Source organism: Rhea americana, unplaced genomic scaffold (genome assembly GCF_003343005.1).
Source record: "Rhea americana isolate MKP2758 unplaced genomic scaffold, rheAme1 scaffold_382, whole genome shotgun sequence".
NCBI lineage: Eukaryota > Metazoa > Chordata > Aves > Rheiformes > Rheidae > Rhea > Rhea americana.
The window spans coordinates 179,254-195,785 of NW_028186515.1; the positions used below are offsets into that span (position 1 = coordinate 179,254).

At 53.3% G+C, this 16,532-nt stretch overlaps 2 protein-coding genes across 3 annotated transcripts; both read left to right on the forward strand.

Annotated features, from left to right (window-relative positions):
* Window positions 1-6: 6 nt before the first annotated feature.
* Window positions 7-8,998, forward strand: CLK2 (CDC like kinase 2). 2 transcript variants are annotated; one of them, XM_085313324.1, is made up of 13 exons: window positions 7-119; window positions 1,710-1,879; window positions 2,237-2,471; window positions 4,287-4,383; window positions 4,730-4,796; window positions 5,225-5,341; window positions 5,574-5,740; window positions 6,208-6,302; window positions 6,685-6,814; window positions 7,212-7,294; window positions 7,523-7,602; window positions 7,835-7,925; window positions 8,344-8,998. In XM_085313324.1, exons 2-13 carry the CDS (start codon window positions 1,710-1,712, stop codon window positions 8,524-8,526), a joined length of 1,515 nt encoding a protein of 504 aa, XP_085169450.1. In that variant the 5' UTR covers window positions 7-119; the 3' UTR covers window positions 8,527-8,998. The 2 variants fall into 2 exon arrangements, with proteins under 2 accessions (XP_085169450.1, XP_085169451.1); XM_085313325.1 differs by having other exon boundaries at window positions 4,290-4,383.
* A 3,213-nt stretch (window positions 8,999-12,211) lies between these two features.
* On the forward strand, window positions 12,212-16,223 carry SCAMP3 (secretory carrier membrane protein 3). The gene is made up of 9 exons (XM_085313333.1): window positions 12,212-12,302; window positions 12,377-12,454; window positions 12,618-12,719; window positions 12,795-12,915; window positions 13,025-13,153; window positions 13,358-13,517; window positions 13,969-14,070; window positions 14,179-14,296; window positions 14,495-16,223. The coding sequence occupies exons 1-9, from the start codon at window positions 12,276-12,278 to the stop codon at window positions 14,639-14,641; spliced, it is 984 nt and encodes a 327-aa protein (XP_085169459.1). The 5' UTR covers window positions 12,212-12,275; the 3' UTR covers window positions 14,642-16,223.
* Window positions 16,224-16,532: the final 309 nt, after the last annotated feature.

Genomic DNA, 16,532 nt, shown 5'->3' on the forward strand with positions numbered 1-16,532 from the left:
CGGCGGCGCGGCGCGGCGGCGGCGAGCGGAGCCAGAAGAGGGCCCGGGATCCCCGGGGGCCCACGGCCGCCATCACGGACTTCCTGTGGGACAAGCGCACCGGGCTGGCTGCGAGGACGGTGCGGTGCGGGGCGAAGTGGGGCGGGGCAGAGGCCAGGCCGCGGCGGTCGCCTCCGTGGCTGGCGGGCGCGGCCCCGCCGCCGTGCCGGGCCCGGGACTCCCCCATGAGGCCGCGGCTCGAGCGCCGGTGGGGCAAGCCTGGACGGCTGGAGGAGGCCGCGGCCGGCGGCGGGACGCCCGCAGCGAGGAGGCCGCGGGGCCGCCGTCCGTCCCTGCAGGCCCGGTGGGTCCCCGCGGGCGGGTCCCGGTGCTCAGCTCCCTGGCAGGCCCTGGTGCTTCCGGTCGCGATGCGACCCCGTGCCCGGAGCGGGCCGCCCCCGGCGGCCCCGCATGCTGCCCCCCTTCCCCCCCCGCTCTGCTGCCGTCGGCCCCCGAGGCGCCCCGGTGCGGCCTCCACCGCCTCGTACAGCGGCTGCCCGGCGGCTGGAGCGCTGCCAGCACTGCCTTGCAGCGCCGGTGTTAATTAAAGGCCATAGCGCCTCGGCCGTGCTGTGCTCGCAGTGGGTGCAGCCTCCTTTAAAGCTGTCCTGGCTGCGTCGTTGAGTGCGTTCACCAGCTGCCTGGCCCTGGCCCCAAGCAGGCCTGGCTCTGCTCTCAAAGCTGAGGCTTGATCACCTRCTAGGAGTATCTGCTGCCCTGTCGCCCTGTCAGGTAGCCCTACCWGCAACATTAGTGTAGATGTGCATGTAGGGAATTGGGCAGGTGTGTGAATGTACCTTGTAGGGAAGAAAGGCCCAGTGGGAGCTCTGCAGACAAAAGGAGCTTTGACTTCTTACCTAYGGAGGCCAGGTAACTTTAGTTGCTTAATGCTTCAGGCCCAGAGTATGTGCAGGTAATGTCTTACAGGTAGCTCGAGTGAGCAGGTCCTAGGAAATGAAATGTCAGATGATCGCACCTTGGTGTTTGATCTTACTGAGGAATTTCATCTCCATTCTAGAATTTAATATCCCATGTGGGAGACAGAATTGAGTATTCCCTCCCTCTGAGATAGGGTCTTTGAGGCTTAACTAACAGATCTCTGGATACGTAAAGGGCATTTTTCCTGCTTGGATCCTGCAGAGCCCTCTCTGCAGTGAGGAGCTTAGATGTCGCTTTGCTCAGCCCTAAACCAGAGACCTCTCTTCAAGAGTTACCTGCTTAGGTGTCTCCAATACCAGTGCAAAGACTTAAGGCCAAGCACCACCAATATGCTGAGCTTCATTTCACCATCCTTCGGTTTTCCTTGTTTTCCTTTTCTCTTTTCTGATGTATATCTGTTTGGGGAGCATTTGGTTGAAAGAAAGGAGATGGAAGCATCAGAAGTGCAGGTATGCTTCTGGAGCTGTGGCCAGCAAAGACTTTGGGGTAGGAGCTGAGGAGAGGAATGTCACCTGGAAAACAGAACTGCAGTGAACACAGACTGTGTGGGACAGTTGCATCTCCTCTAGTATGAGATTCTGAGACCTCCCAAAAGTTTGGCACGGAGGGGACAAACACAGCCATGCTGCTGATTGCCTCTCTCTCTTTTCCCTAGCAGCGTGTACAGCCAGCGAACTGTTTTCTCTCATTTGCAATTACTTTGTGGTCATAACCTTCTGTTGTTCCTGCAGATGCCTCACTCTAGAAGGTACCGCTCGTCGGAGCGCAGCAGCCGGGGCAGCTATCATGAGCGTTACAGAAGTCGCAAACACAAGAGGCGGCGGACGCGGTCTCGATCTAGCAGCAGTGAGCGTGATCGTCGGCACCGTCGGGAAGACAGTTACCACGTTCGGTCCAGGAGGTGAGTCCGCAGAGACAAGTGGGGAGCATGGGCTGTGCTGTTTCTCTGACTAGGTTAGAAGTAGATAGGGACAGCTCAACTTCTGGTAGTTGGATGGCCCATGCCCCGTTTTGGAGGCACTGGCCCATCAGTGTTGCTGCAGGTGACCTAATGAAAGTGCAGATGCAATTGGCACCTGGAAGAGTGCAAACACTCCTTTTCAGTTCAGGCTCCCATAGATTTGCCAAAGCCACCCTGCTCTTTGTCTTTACACAGTTTAGTAGAGCCTGACTGGTGCTTGACAGATTTGTTTGCTCTGAGCTGCAGCTTCTCAGCTGTATTCCTAATCAAATCCCCTTGGTTGCTCCCCTTTCCTAGTTATGACGACCACTCAGTAGACAGGAGGGCCTATGAYCGGCGTTACTGTGATAGCTACCGGCGGAACGATTACAGCCGTGAGCGAGGGGAAGCCTACTATGATCCTGAATATCGTCATTCTTACGAGTACCGACGTTCTCGGGACCGTGAGGGCAGCTACCGCAGCTGCAAAAGCAGCCGGCGTAAGCACAGGCGGAGACGGCGCCGCAGCCGGTCCTTTAGTCGCTCCTCATCGGTGAGTATCCAACTGTACTGTGCCTCCCCTGTAACCTTTCTCTCCCAGGTGGCGAGCTGGGTAAGTAGAAAACTCACTTTCTAACGTTCTCTCAGACTCAGCTTGAGAAATGCATAGAAAACCTGTGATGCAGGCAGCAGTTCCTGTCTGCCATCCTGATGCGCCTCAGCAGTGACTGTCCTGTGCTAGATAGGCACAGGCAGCTCAAACCCTGTCTTAGTGTTAGGCATTCTGTGAAAGCAGTGCAGGGAGGACATGTATGCCTTGCAAGGCTGACCTGTCCCTCGGGGGGGAAGTGTGTGKGGGGGGGGATGCTGCAGTCCTCAGCTCCTTTATCCCCACAAATTGCTGCTTTTGTTCTGTGGTACTTATTAAAGAGCTGCCTAGGAACCCCAGCCAGTCTTTGTGTTGATACAAAGACAAACAGTCTTCGAGGTTTGTACAGTACATGTTCAGAGGATCCTGATCCCCAAGAGCACAGTCTGCCTGTGGCAGGTAGTCTGGTCCCTGCAGCCCTTGGTGGCTGTGCATCCCTATTCTGGGCCTGTCTTCTGCAGCAGGAAGCCCCATCTCTCTGTGGGTTAGTTTCTGTGTCAGAGCAGGATCCTTTTGGGTGGGCCCAGCTTGGGATGTTGTGCAAGGAGCTTTGCCAAAGGGCTGTAGCTTATGGACTGGTCAGTTCAGATGGAGGCAGCAACCATCTCAGGCTCTTCCCAGCRATGTCCCTGGCTTTCTCTTCTCATCTGTTCTGCTGTTCACCTTCCACTTCTGTTAGACCCCAGACACGTTCTCTGCTCTGTGTGTGGAGCTCTCAGTGTTGTCTGGTCTGTTCTGACTGTATGTCCAGGGACAGGATTGGGGGCTGGGTTAGGGTCCCAAGTCTGCTGGCTGGTTGCTCCCAAGTGTGGGGATACTTAGCTGAAGAACTGAAAGCAGGAGTTTTCTCTTCTCTGGCGTAAATCTCTTACATGACTCATCCCAGGCTGTCACTGTTCCCTGTTGGGCCTCTGCTTCTCTCCTGGAAGTTAGCTTTTCCAGGACAAGCTTCTTTGGGGGAGGGTCTAGGAAGAAGTCACATCTGCCCCCAGGCAGTTACTTGTGAGGTCTCTCTGGTTCTGGATGGATCGTTGTGCAAGAATTGCTTCTGAAATCTCTGAATTCATCTTTCTCTGAGTGTTGGGGCTGGGGGAAACTATAGAGGGAGGTTGTTGTAATGGGATGGGGAGTGTCTGTGTGGGGCAGTCTGGCCCTTTGCTTGTGAAGGACTTCCCAGCACCTGCCTCCTGCTGCTTTTCCTCAGTGGCTGATGTGGGGCTGAAGTGAGCCTCTCCCCGTGGTCACTGACTGCCTGGCGGCAGAGTTGTACTTCAGCGTGCTCTTTGGCATTGATCCAGGACCTGAATGCCAGTGCTGTTGCTGTTCCTCTCCAAACCCCTGTAGAAGCAAGAGCAGCTGGCTCCTTCCACTGCCCCTCTGCTAGCCCTTGTTCTGGCCATCTCTGCTCTCACACTGGTTCGGGTGGGGCTATTTGTAGGTTTTTTCTTTTTTTCTTTTTTTTTTATTTTTTTGCTACAACGAAAAGCAAACTGTTTTTTTCTTTTCTGAGCTAGTGTGTTGTATCTTGACATGTTCCCTTGCAATATCCCTATCGTTATATATTCCTCTGTGCCGTATGAATTGGCTGGGAATCTCCTCCTGCAACCCCTCCTCAAACAACCATGTGAATTTCCAAACCAACCAATGCGTGACGCTGGCTGCTGCGCTGGTTTGAAAATCTGATTGGTGAATGATGAATTCCCTGTCTGCCTGGGCCAGCAGCGGAGTCGACAGAGCAGCAGAAGGGCCAAGAGTGTGGAGGACGACGACGAGGGGCATCTGATCTATCGCGTCGGCGACTGGCTACAAGAAAGATGTACAGCCAAATCGTAACATAATTTAGCTCTCTAGTTAAGCTCCCATCGCAGTCGCAGATCTGTCTTATCTTTCTGTTTCATTTTATTTTCATTGTTTATTAAAGAGAAACCCTCTCCTTTTCCTTCCCCCTTTGTTAAAGCTACGTTTATATTTTGTATTGTTACTGAAGTGCCAGGGAACTAGGCAGTTGCCTTGTGCAGCCGGTGTCAGCCTTCCGCTGCTCCGGTCTCTCAAGCTGTGTGCAGGTTAGGTGTTGCAATGCATTCTCCTCTGCCTTGTGTATGCACTGCATCCAGGTTATGCTCACTCTCTCATGTTCCTTTCTCTTTTTCTCTCCCTCCCAGATGAGATTATTAGCACTTTAGGAGAAGGCACGTTTGGCAGAGTGGTGCAATGCATAGATCACCGGAGGTATGCTTGCTTGTGGGTCTGGCACTGGGGCAGGGAGGGACATGGTGGAGAAGAAAAAGAGCGCACCTGGTGAAATAGATTTTTCTTGTTTAAGGTGGGAACATGGGGGTGGAAATGAGTCTCTTTGTTTCCAGTATTCTCATGCAGGACCAGGCATCCATCCTATTGGGTCACCCACAGAGAATGTGTTCTAGAGGGGCTAGGGGGGAACCTCAGGGCTGTCTATAGTGAAGTAAAAGGCATTGTTTTGGTGGACATTGTTTACCCCCTTAATAAGGGCCCTCTCCTGGCTTGAACAATAACGATAGAAGGCTGTGCTGCACAAATCTTTGCAGGACAAGGCTGTTCCAGAAATTCTGTTCTGTGGGGCACAGGTTTCTCTGACCTGACTCAGAACGATCTTGCGATTGCCTCCTGCCTCTCCCCAGGGGTGGTGCACGTGTTGCCCTGAAAATCATTAAAAATGTGGAAAAGTACAAAGAGGCTGCCCGACTGGAAATCAACGTGTTGGAGAAAATCAATGAGAAGGATCCTGAAAACAAGAAGTGAGTATGCTGTGTGTGACAAAATGGAGAGGAAAGCACTATTTTAGCACAGTCACAATGATGAGAGGAGAGGTGCTTCATATTGTATGACAATATTCATCTGTGGCTGTGTTTTGGAGGGCATGTTAGCTTGCTGTGGGATGTGAACTGAGGAAGACCAAGCCTTGTGCAGGGTTAACCATGCTGTGAGTGGTGCATGCAGAGCTGTACCTAATCAGAATTTTTCTCTCAGCCTTTGTGTCAGGATGTTTGACTGGTTTGACTACCATGGCCACATGTGCATCTCTTTTGAACTGCTGGGGCTTAGCACCTTTGATTTCCTGAAGGACAACAACTATCTGCCTTATCCCATCCACCAAGTACGGCACATGGCCTACCAGGTGTGCCAGGCTGTGAAGTGTAAGTGTCCACTGCTCTTCTCTCTGCTATTCCTTAACTGACATGGATGTCTGCGTGGCTCCCAGCTTCTGTGCCTGTGCTGCAACTGGTGGCCCAAAGCAGCAAGCTTTCACTGGGGTGCTGCTGTGCAGATTCTGAGACTGAGCCTTCCTGCCAGTCCGGTGGGGAAGCGTGCTTGGAGTGAATCCTTTTTCTTTACCTGATTGTACTGTTTCTGATGCATATGGCCTGGTAGAGATCAGGGCACTCCAGCTTCCACTCCCTTGTACATTCTGGCAATCAGTGTGATAAATGTTTGTGCTTCTGTCTAAGGGCATCTTAGGCTAGCCTGACCATTTWCACCCAGCTCTAAATGTGGACTAAACTGGTGCCAGTATGAGCAGACTGAATAAGTGATGCTCACTCATTGGGTGTATGCAGCCTAGCTTTGTTTGTGTACATTGACCCTGACTTTTTTGCGTCCTCAGTTCTGCATGACAATAAACTCACTCACACTGACCTCAAACCTGAGAACATCCTCTTTCTGAACTCGGACTACGAACTTACCTATAACCTGGAAAAGGTAACAGAACTGTCTTGCTTTTTGAAGTCTGCTGTTAGGTTGTTTGGTATCCCTGACCTTATCAACATATGGGTGGAGTTAGAATGTGGCCCCAGGAGACACAGGGTTGGACTGATTACATTCATGCATTGGTTCAGGATCTATATTGTGTGTGAACTGCCTGCATATTCTATAAGWAAGCTATAGAAACCTCGAATTTATYTGGGTGATGGTGTGAGTGTCTTTGGGGGCTGTGCTGGACATTGGAGAGTGGGTGCCAGCCCTAAAGATGCCTTCCAAAGCAGACGACTCCTGTGGTCCCCTTGTGAAGCCCCAGCTGTGTAACAGGCTAAGCCCACAGTGTGAAACTCCTCAGTAACTGGTATCACCTTCCCTCTCAAAGAAGCGAGATGAGCGGAGTGTGAAGAGCACAGCTATCAGAGTGGTGGACTTTGGCAGTGCCACATTTGATCATGAGCATCACAGCACGATTGTCTCTACCAGGCATTACCGGGCCCCAGAAGTCATACTGGGTAGGTACCACAGGCTTGGCCTGCCTGTAGAGGCAGGCATGTGCCTTGAAGCCATTAGGCACAGCCTGCTGGGTTAAGAACCATTTGCCCCATGTTGTTCAGTAGGTGTCCTGGGCTTAACCTTGGGAGATGAGAAGTGCTTTACCTTGAATGTGCTCTACAGTGTTATTTTCTGGGAGTGCCAACAACTAATCACTCAATATCTTGGCATCAGCAGCAGCTGGACTGTATACTGCCACCAGAGTATCATGAGCCTGGCTGGAATGGGAATTCTTTTTTCAGCTGCTTATTTGTGCTTTATTATTATTATTTATTTATTTATAACAAAGGGAAGGGAGAGAAATTTGGAATCTTGGGCAATACCTGATCTTTTCTTTAAAAACCCTTTGTCTTTTAGAACTTGGCTGGAGCCAGCCTTGTGATGTGTGGAGCATTGGCTGCATCATCTTTGAGTATTATGTGGGTTTCACCCTGTTTCAGGTGAGAACTGTATGCTGTGTGACCACCTCACAGCTAATGGAAGAAGAATCCTGGCTGACTCTCAGTACAGCCTGGGACCCCTGGAGTTCCCTCTATCACTGCAGATTGTTAGTGAATGCCCTAGGTGTTGGCCAGCAAGGGATTCTGAATTAGGGGAATACTCAGGGCTGGAGGTAAAACTACTGAAACCTGTTCCATGCACCTCCTCTTTACACTTATTTCCTTCAGACACATGACAACCGAGAGCACTTGGCCATGATGGAGAGGATCTTGGGGCCAATTCCTTCTCGTATGATCCGGAAGACCAGGTGAGCAAGGCTGGCTGGGCACTGCAGGCTTGCCTTCTCTTTCTTGCTTCACATGTAGTGGCTCTCTCTGAGGGATCAAGCTTTGAAGCAGCCTTTGGAGTCACTCATCCATGCTATTGCAGTGTCCTGTGTACTCCTACAGAGTGATGCCAGGGCTGGTGTGCTGCTATTGCTGCAGGCTGCTTTGTGCTTGGTCCTTTCTGCTGTAACCTGTTGCCACCTCTTCTGACAGGAAACAGAAATATTTTTACCATGGCCGCCTGGACTGGGATGAGAATACCTCTGCTGGCCGTTACGTCAGGGAAAACTGCAAGCCACTACGGGTAAGGTGGGGCGGGCAGGAGCACCTAGTTGGTTTTTGTTTTTCTCATTGAAGAATTTTTCAATTCTTGCCCCTGTTCCTGATGATTTTTCACATGGGCAAGCTTGGGCCACTGAAAGGGCTCAGATCGGTATCTTCTAGGAGTCTTGGCTGTCCCAGATGTAAACTGGGAAGATGGCAGCATCCTGAATTTAATCTGAAGGGCATGAGGAGACTTCAGGAAATGCTTGGGAAAGAGGAGGGTGCATGTGAAACTTTGTAGGTCCACACTTGTTAAGGTGCCCTGCAGTTCAGGTTTAGCACCAGTGAGGGTCCAAGCAAACCACTCTTCTAACTTAACCATTCACCCCAGTGAGTGTACTGTGACCTGGACAGAGCATGGTGTTCTTTGCCCTGACCTCTCCCCTCTATCTCCCCAGAGATACCTTACTTCTGAGGCTGAGGATCATCACCGCCTCTTTGACCTCATTGAGAGCATGCTGGAGTACGAGCCGTCCAAGCGCATCACCCTGGCTGAGGCCCTCAAGCACCCGTTCTTTGACATGCTGGAAATGGAACCAAGTACAAAAATGTGGGACTCTAGCCGAGACATCAGCCGGTGACGCCACAGGTGCCAGCCTGCCCTCAGATTCTAGCCCCCGTGGAGGCCTGTGTGATTTCTATTCAGACACTTGGTGCTTTTTTTTATACATAAAAGAACTCCCTGGACACATTTGTAAAGGTGTTAATATGTGAGATACTGTAAATACCCCATATTCTATATCAGCCTCTGAGCACCATAGGCCCAACCTCCTGCTGTTGCTGCTGCCATTATCCCAAGGCGAGGAGGCCTCTATGTCCATACTGTAAATACCTCTGTTCATGTGTTGCTTTGTCTCTTGTTTTTCCTGCCTTTCTCAGTGTAAATACTCCAGGACTCTCAGCTCTCTGTAGCTTATATTTCCTTGTAAGTTATGAAACTGGTGGGATTGCATGGGAATTATTTTTTGGATCAATGTCATAGCCCATCCCCACACCAGAGTTTTATAAGAATTTTGTACAGTCTTTGTGAAAAATAAATATGAAGTGAATAAACCTTCTGGTCTGTGGTTGGACCAGCAGAAGGCTATTTTACCCTCCTCTGTGGGCTGGACTTGCCTGAGGCCAGCGGTGGGCTGATGACATCAGCGTCATGGAGCAGTACACCCAGCTGTTTGTCAGTTCCTGAGGAAAAGGGGAGTCAGCTCTAGTATTGCACCTGCTGACAAATATAGTCTGCTGGTTGGTTTTGTCTGACATGCAGTGGCTGTACACTGCTCTGGCCAGAGGGAGGTGCACCATCTTTGCTGCAGGAAGGAAGCTGCTTCTTCCTGGCCCAGTGAACCTCTGTAACAAAATCTGCTCTATCAACTTGTACAACTCTCTCCAAGCCTGGATGCTGGCCTAGTGCTTGAGCACACATTTTGTAGGAGCTGCTCTTGGCACTGAGGGCTGCAGCTGGATCTGAGCTAAGTCCATGGCAAGCAGGTTGTGCTATGGGGGGGTAAGAAAGCACATGCAGGCCCTTCATCATGCCCTATCACTAATAGAGGTAGGAAGATACTAAATATGAAATGCACCCAGCTTATAGAAAAGGGAGAACACTGGGGACTTCTCACTGCCTGTAAGAATGGAGCACTGGCTACTGTTGCTGGCTGTTGGAATACTGATGGCTAGCTGCCTATATCAACTATAACTAACTTCTGTAGTCAGCTGTCAAACAGGCTCCTCCCCAACAGCCCTTCATAGCTTTTGGCTCTCGCCAGCTATAGAGCCAGTGCTGTGGCCTTGGTTTGGACTGTCCTCTTTGAACTGCTGAGGAAGTTGCAGATTTAATAGAAGCTTTGTGTTGATGCTCTGCCAATGCCTGTCTGGAAGAGTCTCCTTGAGGCTGGCATCAGTAACACAGCAAACATATGTGGAGCCTGTTCTATAGCAGCTTATTACTTTACTGTTGGGACCATCCGCTTATGGCAGACTGTCATCACTCAGAGGGATAAAGGAAAAGACGAGCTTCACGTGGAGTTAGTAGGAGGTGAGACCTGCATGGGGTGACATTGAGTCATTTTCATGTACTTACGATCCTAAGATAAAGAGCTTAGGCTGGGAGCTTTAATCTGCTGTATTGCTCAGTCAGACAGCAGTCTGCTGCACAGTTCGGAGGAAGGTGGTGTATGCCTGGGAACGAGAACATAGGGAAGAGCAGGTGCTGCTGTGTGTGGTCAGTTTCCAGGTGAGTCTGCATTAGATTGAGCAAATAACTTATCTGTGGTCTGTCTCTTGGACTTTAAAAAGCAAAATAACCTGGAGTCCAAAATCCGAATTCGCAGCTTTCAAATACCTGTCAGGGAGTGCCATTCAAGATGCCAGCTGGCTCAGCTGAAGTGGGAAGCTAGTAAATTTGGGTGCATGTGACTTTGTAAATCTCTACTTAGGGCTGAAGAATATTTTTAGCCAAGAGGTGCAGTTGCTGCTAAATACTGGGAACTAGATAAGCACATACAGACAAATCTGTTGCGCCCACTATCATAGTTTTCAGGATGTTAAAGAATTCCCTTTCAGCATGGGGTGTCAGTGTGCAGTCCATGTGCAGCTGGTAATTGGCGGAATCAGCTAAAGCAGGTATCCCTATAAATAAATGGGCCAAGAGACACAAAAAGTCCCCCAAGCTGCTTCTCATGCCATGAATTCCTCCCTGACCAGAGACAGAGAAACTTCTGCAACTGCACAGGGCATATCAGATGCCTGATGGCCTTTAGGTGATAGCAGGAGGTAGTATTTCATTACCACAGGTGTTTCTGTTACTGCCTTTTCTGTTCCAGTCCCTCTATTAACACAACTTCTACATTTCTTACATCCATGGAGTCTACTGTAAAGTCATTTCTCAGGGCCTCAATGAAACAGCTGCTCTGCTGCATTTCTGTGGATTTCCTCAAGGATACAGACTGTCCATTCCTGGGAGGTCACATGAAAGGTCCAGGGGAACAGCACCATGACCGGAGAAGTCAGGAAGAGAAGTAAGTGCTCCTGTATTTATCTCAGTAAAATCTGCAAGTCTAGCTGAACCATTTGAATAAGGGCCCTCATATATACATGCAGGAGGGAACTGCTCTCATGACAAACCTGTCTGTATGCAGCCATCTTTAGGCAGTTGACTTGTCTTTACTTCTGTGTGTAATGCCTAGTAGAGGATAAGCACAGACTGTAGTCTGCATTAGCAGAGAGCTTAACGAGGAAGTGTGTATGATAGCTGAGCCATGGAATAGGACCCTGTTAAATTACTGGGTTCCCATGCCTTGGGACAGCCCATGATACCCTCTAGACAAAAGCAAACCCTGAGCAACACTCTTTGATAATTTTCTGTCCGTTTCAGGAACAAACGGGATGAGTTCTATGCTGAAAAAAAAGCCAAACGGGCAGCCATGAGGAGCCGCCTCCGGGAGAAGTACCATCTTCCGGAGGTAAGGGGCTTGCTGCTGACAGTGTGTGAGCAGGGGCTACCAGCCTGGAACAGAAGGTTTAACTTCCTCTTTGCAGGGAACCCAGCCACAGCATCTTATGGCTAAAATGTAGTATTTGGCGCTGGTTCAGAGAGTGGTAGCTCAGGTCTGAAACCACTCCCAAGGGTCTGTGGCTTTGTGGGTGTCACCCCGGTTGTGGCTCCAGCGCCATTCACCTGCTCCCAGGCTGTGGCCAGGTGACCTGGGAGAAGGCAGGAGGCTCTCCCTAACGGTTGGGCTGAGCCACTCTAACCTGACCATTGTATTTCCTTGACAGAGCAAAGTCGACAGGCAGCAGCTGGCGGCCTTCAGGGGGAGAGCGGGACCAGCCCTGGGCCTGGCAGCCAAGCACAGCTCCTGCTCCACCGACACCCCGAGGAAAGCGGCCCCGGGTGCTGCGTGGTGTCTTTCCAGTGCCCGCAGGGCCCAGTGACGCGAGCGCCGCGGGCCGGCCGCCCTGACCCCGGTACAGCCGGTGCTCGCGGGACGGATGGGAATGGCGAAAAGCCCTGGCCCGCCCCGGGCCGCGTTGCCATGGGCACGCGCTCCCGGCGTGCACCGTGCAGAGGGGAGGGGGCGGGACTTCCTTTCCCGGCGGGCACCGCGCGGCGGGGAGGCGGTGTCCGCAGCCCGGCGGCGGCGCGTGGAGGTGGGGGCGAGGAGGGCGGTGCACGTGATCTTGGGCCAGGCCACGCGGTCGCATCACGTGCCCACCCTGCCCGCCCTGCGCGTGCGCACAGCCCCCTGCGGCGCGACTTCCCCCGCGCCGCGTGCGCTGCTGGTGGCGTCACGGTGGCGGCAGCCAATCGGCAGCGGCGCGGCGCGGCTCTGCCATGGCCGAGCTTGGGAACCCCTTTCAGGTGCGCGGCGGCCCGGCCCGGCCCGGCCTCGCCCCGGCCTCGCCCCGCTTCAGCTGTTGCCGTGTCTATTGCAGGATCCCGCCGTGGTGCAGCACCGGCCTGGCCCCGAGTACGCGACGCTGGACGTGTACAACCCGTTCGAGGGCACCGGGGTAAGGGAGCGCTGCCCCGGGCTTTGCCTTCCCTCTCCTCTCGTCTCCTCTGTTGCTGGCCGCACGGCGAGCCTTTCCTCCCGGCCTAGGGACTGCTCGGACCGGGCCCAGGCCTCGCCGTCAGCCATCCGTGCAGCTCCTTAGAGCCACTCTCCTGCTCCAGCCACCCCCGCCGTACCAGCCACCCCTGCCGGCAGCGGCTGCACCAACCTCGAAGAGGCCGAGCCCCCCTGAGCCCAAGAACTATGGTTCCTATGGCACCCAGGTAACAGAAGCAGTAGCCAGGCCTGCAGGATAGGCAAGGGAGTGGGAGGCACCCAGTAACCCAGCTCCCTCACAGGCCTCGACGGCAGCAGCCACAGCAGAGCTGCTGAAGCGGCAGGAAGAGCTGAACCGGAAGGCAGAGGAGCTGGACCGGCGGGAACGGGAGCTGCAAAATGCTGCTCTTGGCAGTGCAGCCAGTAAGTGCAGAGGCAGCTGGAGCGGTGGAGGGATGGTGGTGACCGAGCTCCCCCAGCCCCTCTGTGCTGATAGGACCCAGAGCATTGCACTATCTCCTCTCCTTTGTAGCAAGGCTCAACAACTGGCCCCCCTTGCCATCCTTCTGCCCTGTGAAGCCTTGTTTCTACCAAGACATCCCTGTGGAGATCCCTGCTGACTTCCAGAAGACAGTTTCTACCATGTATTACCTCTGGATGGGTGAGTTTTTGGTCTAGATGTGAGGGCAGATCTTGTTGCACTTGGCAGGGAGGTAGGGGAACAAGTGCTCTGTCTGTGAGTGAATCCTGCTGCCTGGGAGAGTGGTGATTAGTTTGGTGCCACAACCTGGAGGGAAAGTCTCTTGGAGTGGGGAGGATGGGGTCTTGCTGTTGCTCGGGTTGCCTGACTCACATTCTCTCTCAGCCAGCACCATTGCTCTCTTCTTGAACTTTCTGACCTCCCTGGCCTGGTTTTGTGTGGAGCCTTCATCAGGTTCTGGGTTCGGCCTCTCCATTCTCTGGGCTCTTCTCTACACGCCGTGTTCCTTTGTGTGCTGGTATAGGCCGATGTACAAAGCCTTCAGGTGTGTATTTGCTTGAGCTCTAGGACCAGTAGAGCAGTAGAGTGGGGTGCCTGCAAGGGTGATGCTTGCAGCTAGGGAAACTGGACTCCTTGACAAGATGAGCACCTGCCTTGAGTGTAGCACTAGGGCACCCCAACTCTTGTTTCCTATAAGTGTCAGGGATATGGCAGTCTTGCACTGAACTTGTGTTTGAGGAACAGATGCTGCTTTGAATGTGGCTACTCTAAAGCAGTCACAGGAGRTTTTTCTGTACACCTTGCCATTTGACTGCCTTCCTCTGATTTCTCCTTTCCCTTATCCACATGTTTAGCAACTTACAGAGATGGGAGGTGGCTGTGACTCTAGGGCCTGCATATTCACCTTATGTCCCCTGTGCCCTGATGTAAGGAAGGCTTGAATGTTGTTTTCTCTAGCAGGGGTGGCCTAACGTTCTCTTTCCCCTCACTATCAGAAGCGACAGTTCGTTCAACTTCTTCGTCTTCTTCTTCGTCTTCTTTGCCCAGAATGTCGTGTATGTGTTGGAGGCAATTGGCATACCAAACTGGGGATTCAGGTACGGGCTCTGGTGGTTCTGGAGGGCTTTGGCCAGCTGAGTAACCCAGAGCTGGAGGAGGCAGGTGGGGAAAGTAGTTCTTGTGGTCAACTTCCTCTTGTTTTTCAGTGGCTGGATATTGAGTCTGATAGCACTGAGGAAGAACACTGCTGTGGCTGTAATGATGATCCTGGTGTCCTTATTCTTCACAGCAGTGGCTGTGCTGGGTATCATCATGCTGAAAAAGGTGAGTGTGGGGTGAGCTTGGGGCAGAACTCCCCCTTCCTCTGGGTGGACAAAGCTGGTGTTTGGCAGGCATATGGCTGAGCTCTGCCTGACTTCTTGCTGCCCTGGAGGTGGAGGAATAGGCCATTGGAGTTTCTCAGGTGTTGGGGTCTGAAATAGGGTGGGTTCACTAACCCCTGAGCCTGCCCATCTCCTTCAGATCCACTCTCTATACCGCCGGACGGGTGCCAGCTTCCAGAAAGCACAGGAGGAGTTTGCTGCGGGTGTTTTCTCCAACCAGGCAGTGCGCACTGCAGCAGCAAATGCTGCAGCGGGTGCAGCCACCAACGCCTTCCGGGCACCTTAGGGCAGGCCAAGGCCCTGGTTTCTCACTTGCACATGGGCTATTTTTAATGAAGAGGAAATGCAAGTTGCACTTTCGTTGGATCCCTGTGTGTCTGCATCAGCTGTTGGAGTCTGTCTCATCCCAGCTTGGAAGTGCTGGTGCCTGAATCATCTGCTGCACTAACCCCTTCCCTCACAGATGGAGGCTGTTGTGGTTTGTGCAGGTCCTTTTCCCTTGGTGGACAGAAATTGGGGGGGGGGGGAGAGCAGGATGGGAGGGGCAGTGAGTGAGCCCTGCACCTGCCATTGCCATCCCTTCTAGCACCAGCTGCTGAGGAGCAGGAGTCTCCTCCAGATCTGTGACAGGGACTGAAGCAACTGCTGACCTTTCCCAGCTACTGCCTGTGGATCTCCTCTTTCCCCTCTGGTGATGCCACTTGTGTGCTGTGGGGCACGAAAGGTCCTGCTTGTGTCTCGGTCCCAGGGTGGCTAGGAATTAGCTCTTTCCCTGGAAGCTCTAGGTCTCCTTTCCTTTGGAGCAGGGCCAGGTTCTCTGCCGAGAGATCATCCTCATCTTTCCCTGGGGCTTGCTCCTGTGGGGTTGGGCTGGTTCTGTCCCTGAGAGCTGCCAGCCTGGGTGAGGGGGCAGGGGCACTGAGCTGCACCAGAACCACTCCCCTTCACCTGCCATCTTCCTGTGTCCCTTAAGTTGCTGTGTTGAGCCTGCTCCAAGTGCAAGGATTCAGAGAGGGCTGTTTTGAGAGGTAGTTGTGGTGCATATGCTTCTGGCAGTGGTGGCTGCCTTTAGCCCATGTGTCAAATTGCAACTGCCTGGGCCTGGCAATTGAAGGACCCTAAACACAGGTTGGGTGCTGGAAGCACTCCTTGTACCTCTGCACCTTCCCCACTCCCTCAGATTCTCCTGCCATCTGGCCGTCTGTGAGAGGGCAAACAGATTGCCCCTTATTTCCACCTGCAGCGGGGTGGGGGCCGCTGGAGGACTGGCCTTGCTGATGCTCCTCCCCTCCAACTGGCTCCCTACTGCTCTCCTGCTGCTGGCTGCGCTGTTAGCCTGGAACACTGCACCTTGTGGGGCTCCAGCCCTGTCCTAGCTGAGGAGAGCCAGCCCCTGCCTGCAAAGCTGCCCCTTGTCTGCTTCACATGTCCTTTAGGTTCCCCACTATCCTCCTGTAAGCTCAGTGCCAGGTATCCTGGGGAGTGCTCTCACCTGGGGAATTACCTGCACCTCCTGCTTCCTGCTCAGCAGAAGCTCAAGTTCTGCTTTGACCTGTCTCAGATGTGCAGATGACGCTGGGTTTATAATCTTGCTGCTCCTGGGGTGGTGGAGAGGGGTTGATGCCTTCACCTGTCTGGGCCAGTGCACTGGGCAGATTCCCCTGGAGCCATCCCTCCTCCCTTCACCCTCGGTGGGGGAGAGGGGCTGCTGTTGGGCTGTGGTGGCTGTCCCTGTTTGCTCCTCACCTGCTTGTGTGACAGCCCTGTCTCTGTGCAGGGTAGCTCTTGTTTTGGCATCTCTTTTGTTGTGCCAAATGCAAAGTCGGCTTCAATTTTTATTTAAATAATAAATGAAAATTAACCCCTGGCTTCCCAGTTCCTTGTGTGATGATAAAAGGGGAGCAGGAAGGGGATGTTGGCTGGGGGAGAAGCGGGGCTTGGGGCTGTCCCAGCCGGAGCTACGGGACTTGGGGCTGCCGCGGCCGGAGTTGTGGGGTTGGGGGCTACGGCTCCGAGGCCGCTGTCCCGCGGGGCTTGGGTCGGTGTCCCGGACTACAGCTCCCGGCGTGCCAAGCAGGGGCGGGCCGCCGGTGCCGGCGCATCCCGAGCCTCCCGTGGGGATGCGGGCGGCGGCGTGCCCGGCCCTACCCTGCGCTGCCGCAGCCGCGGGCAGGGCT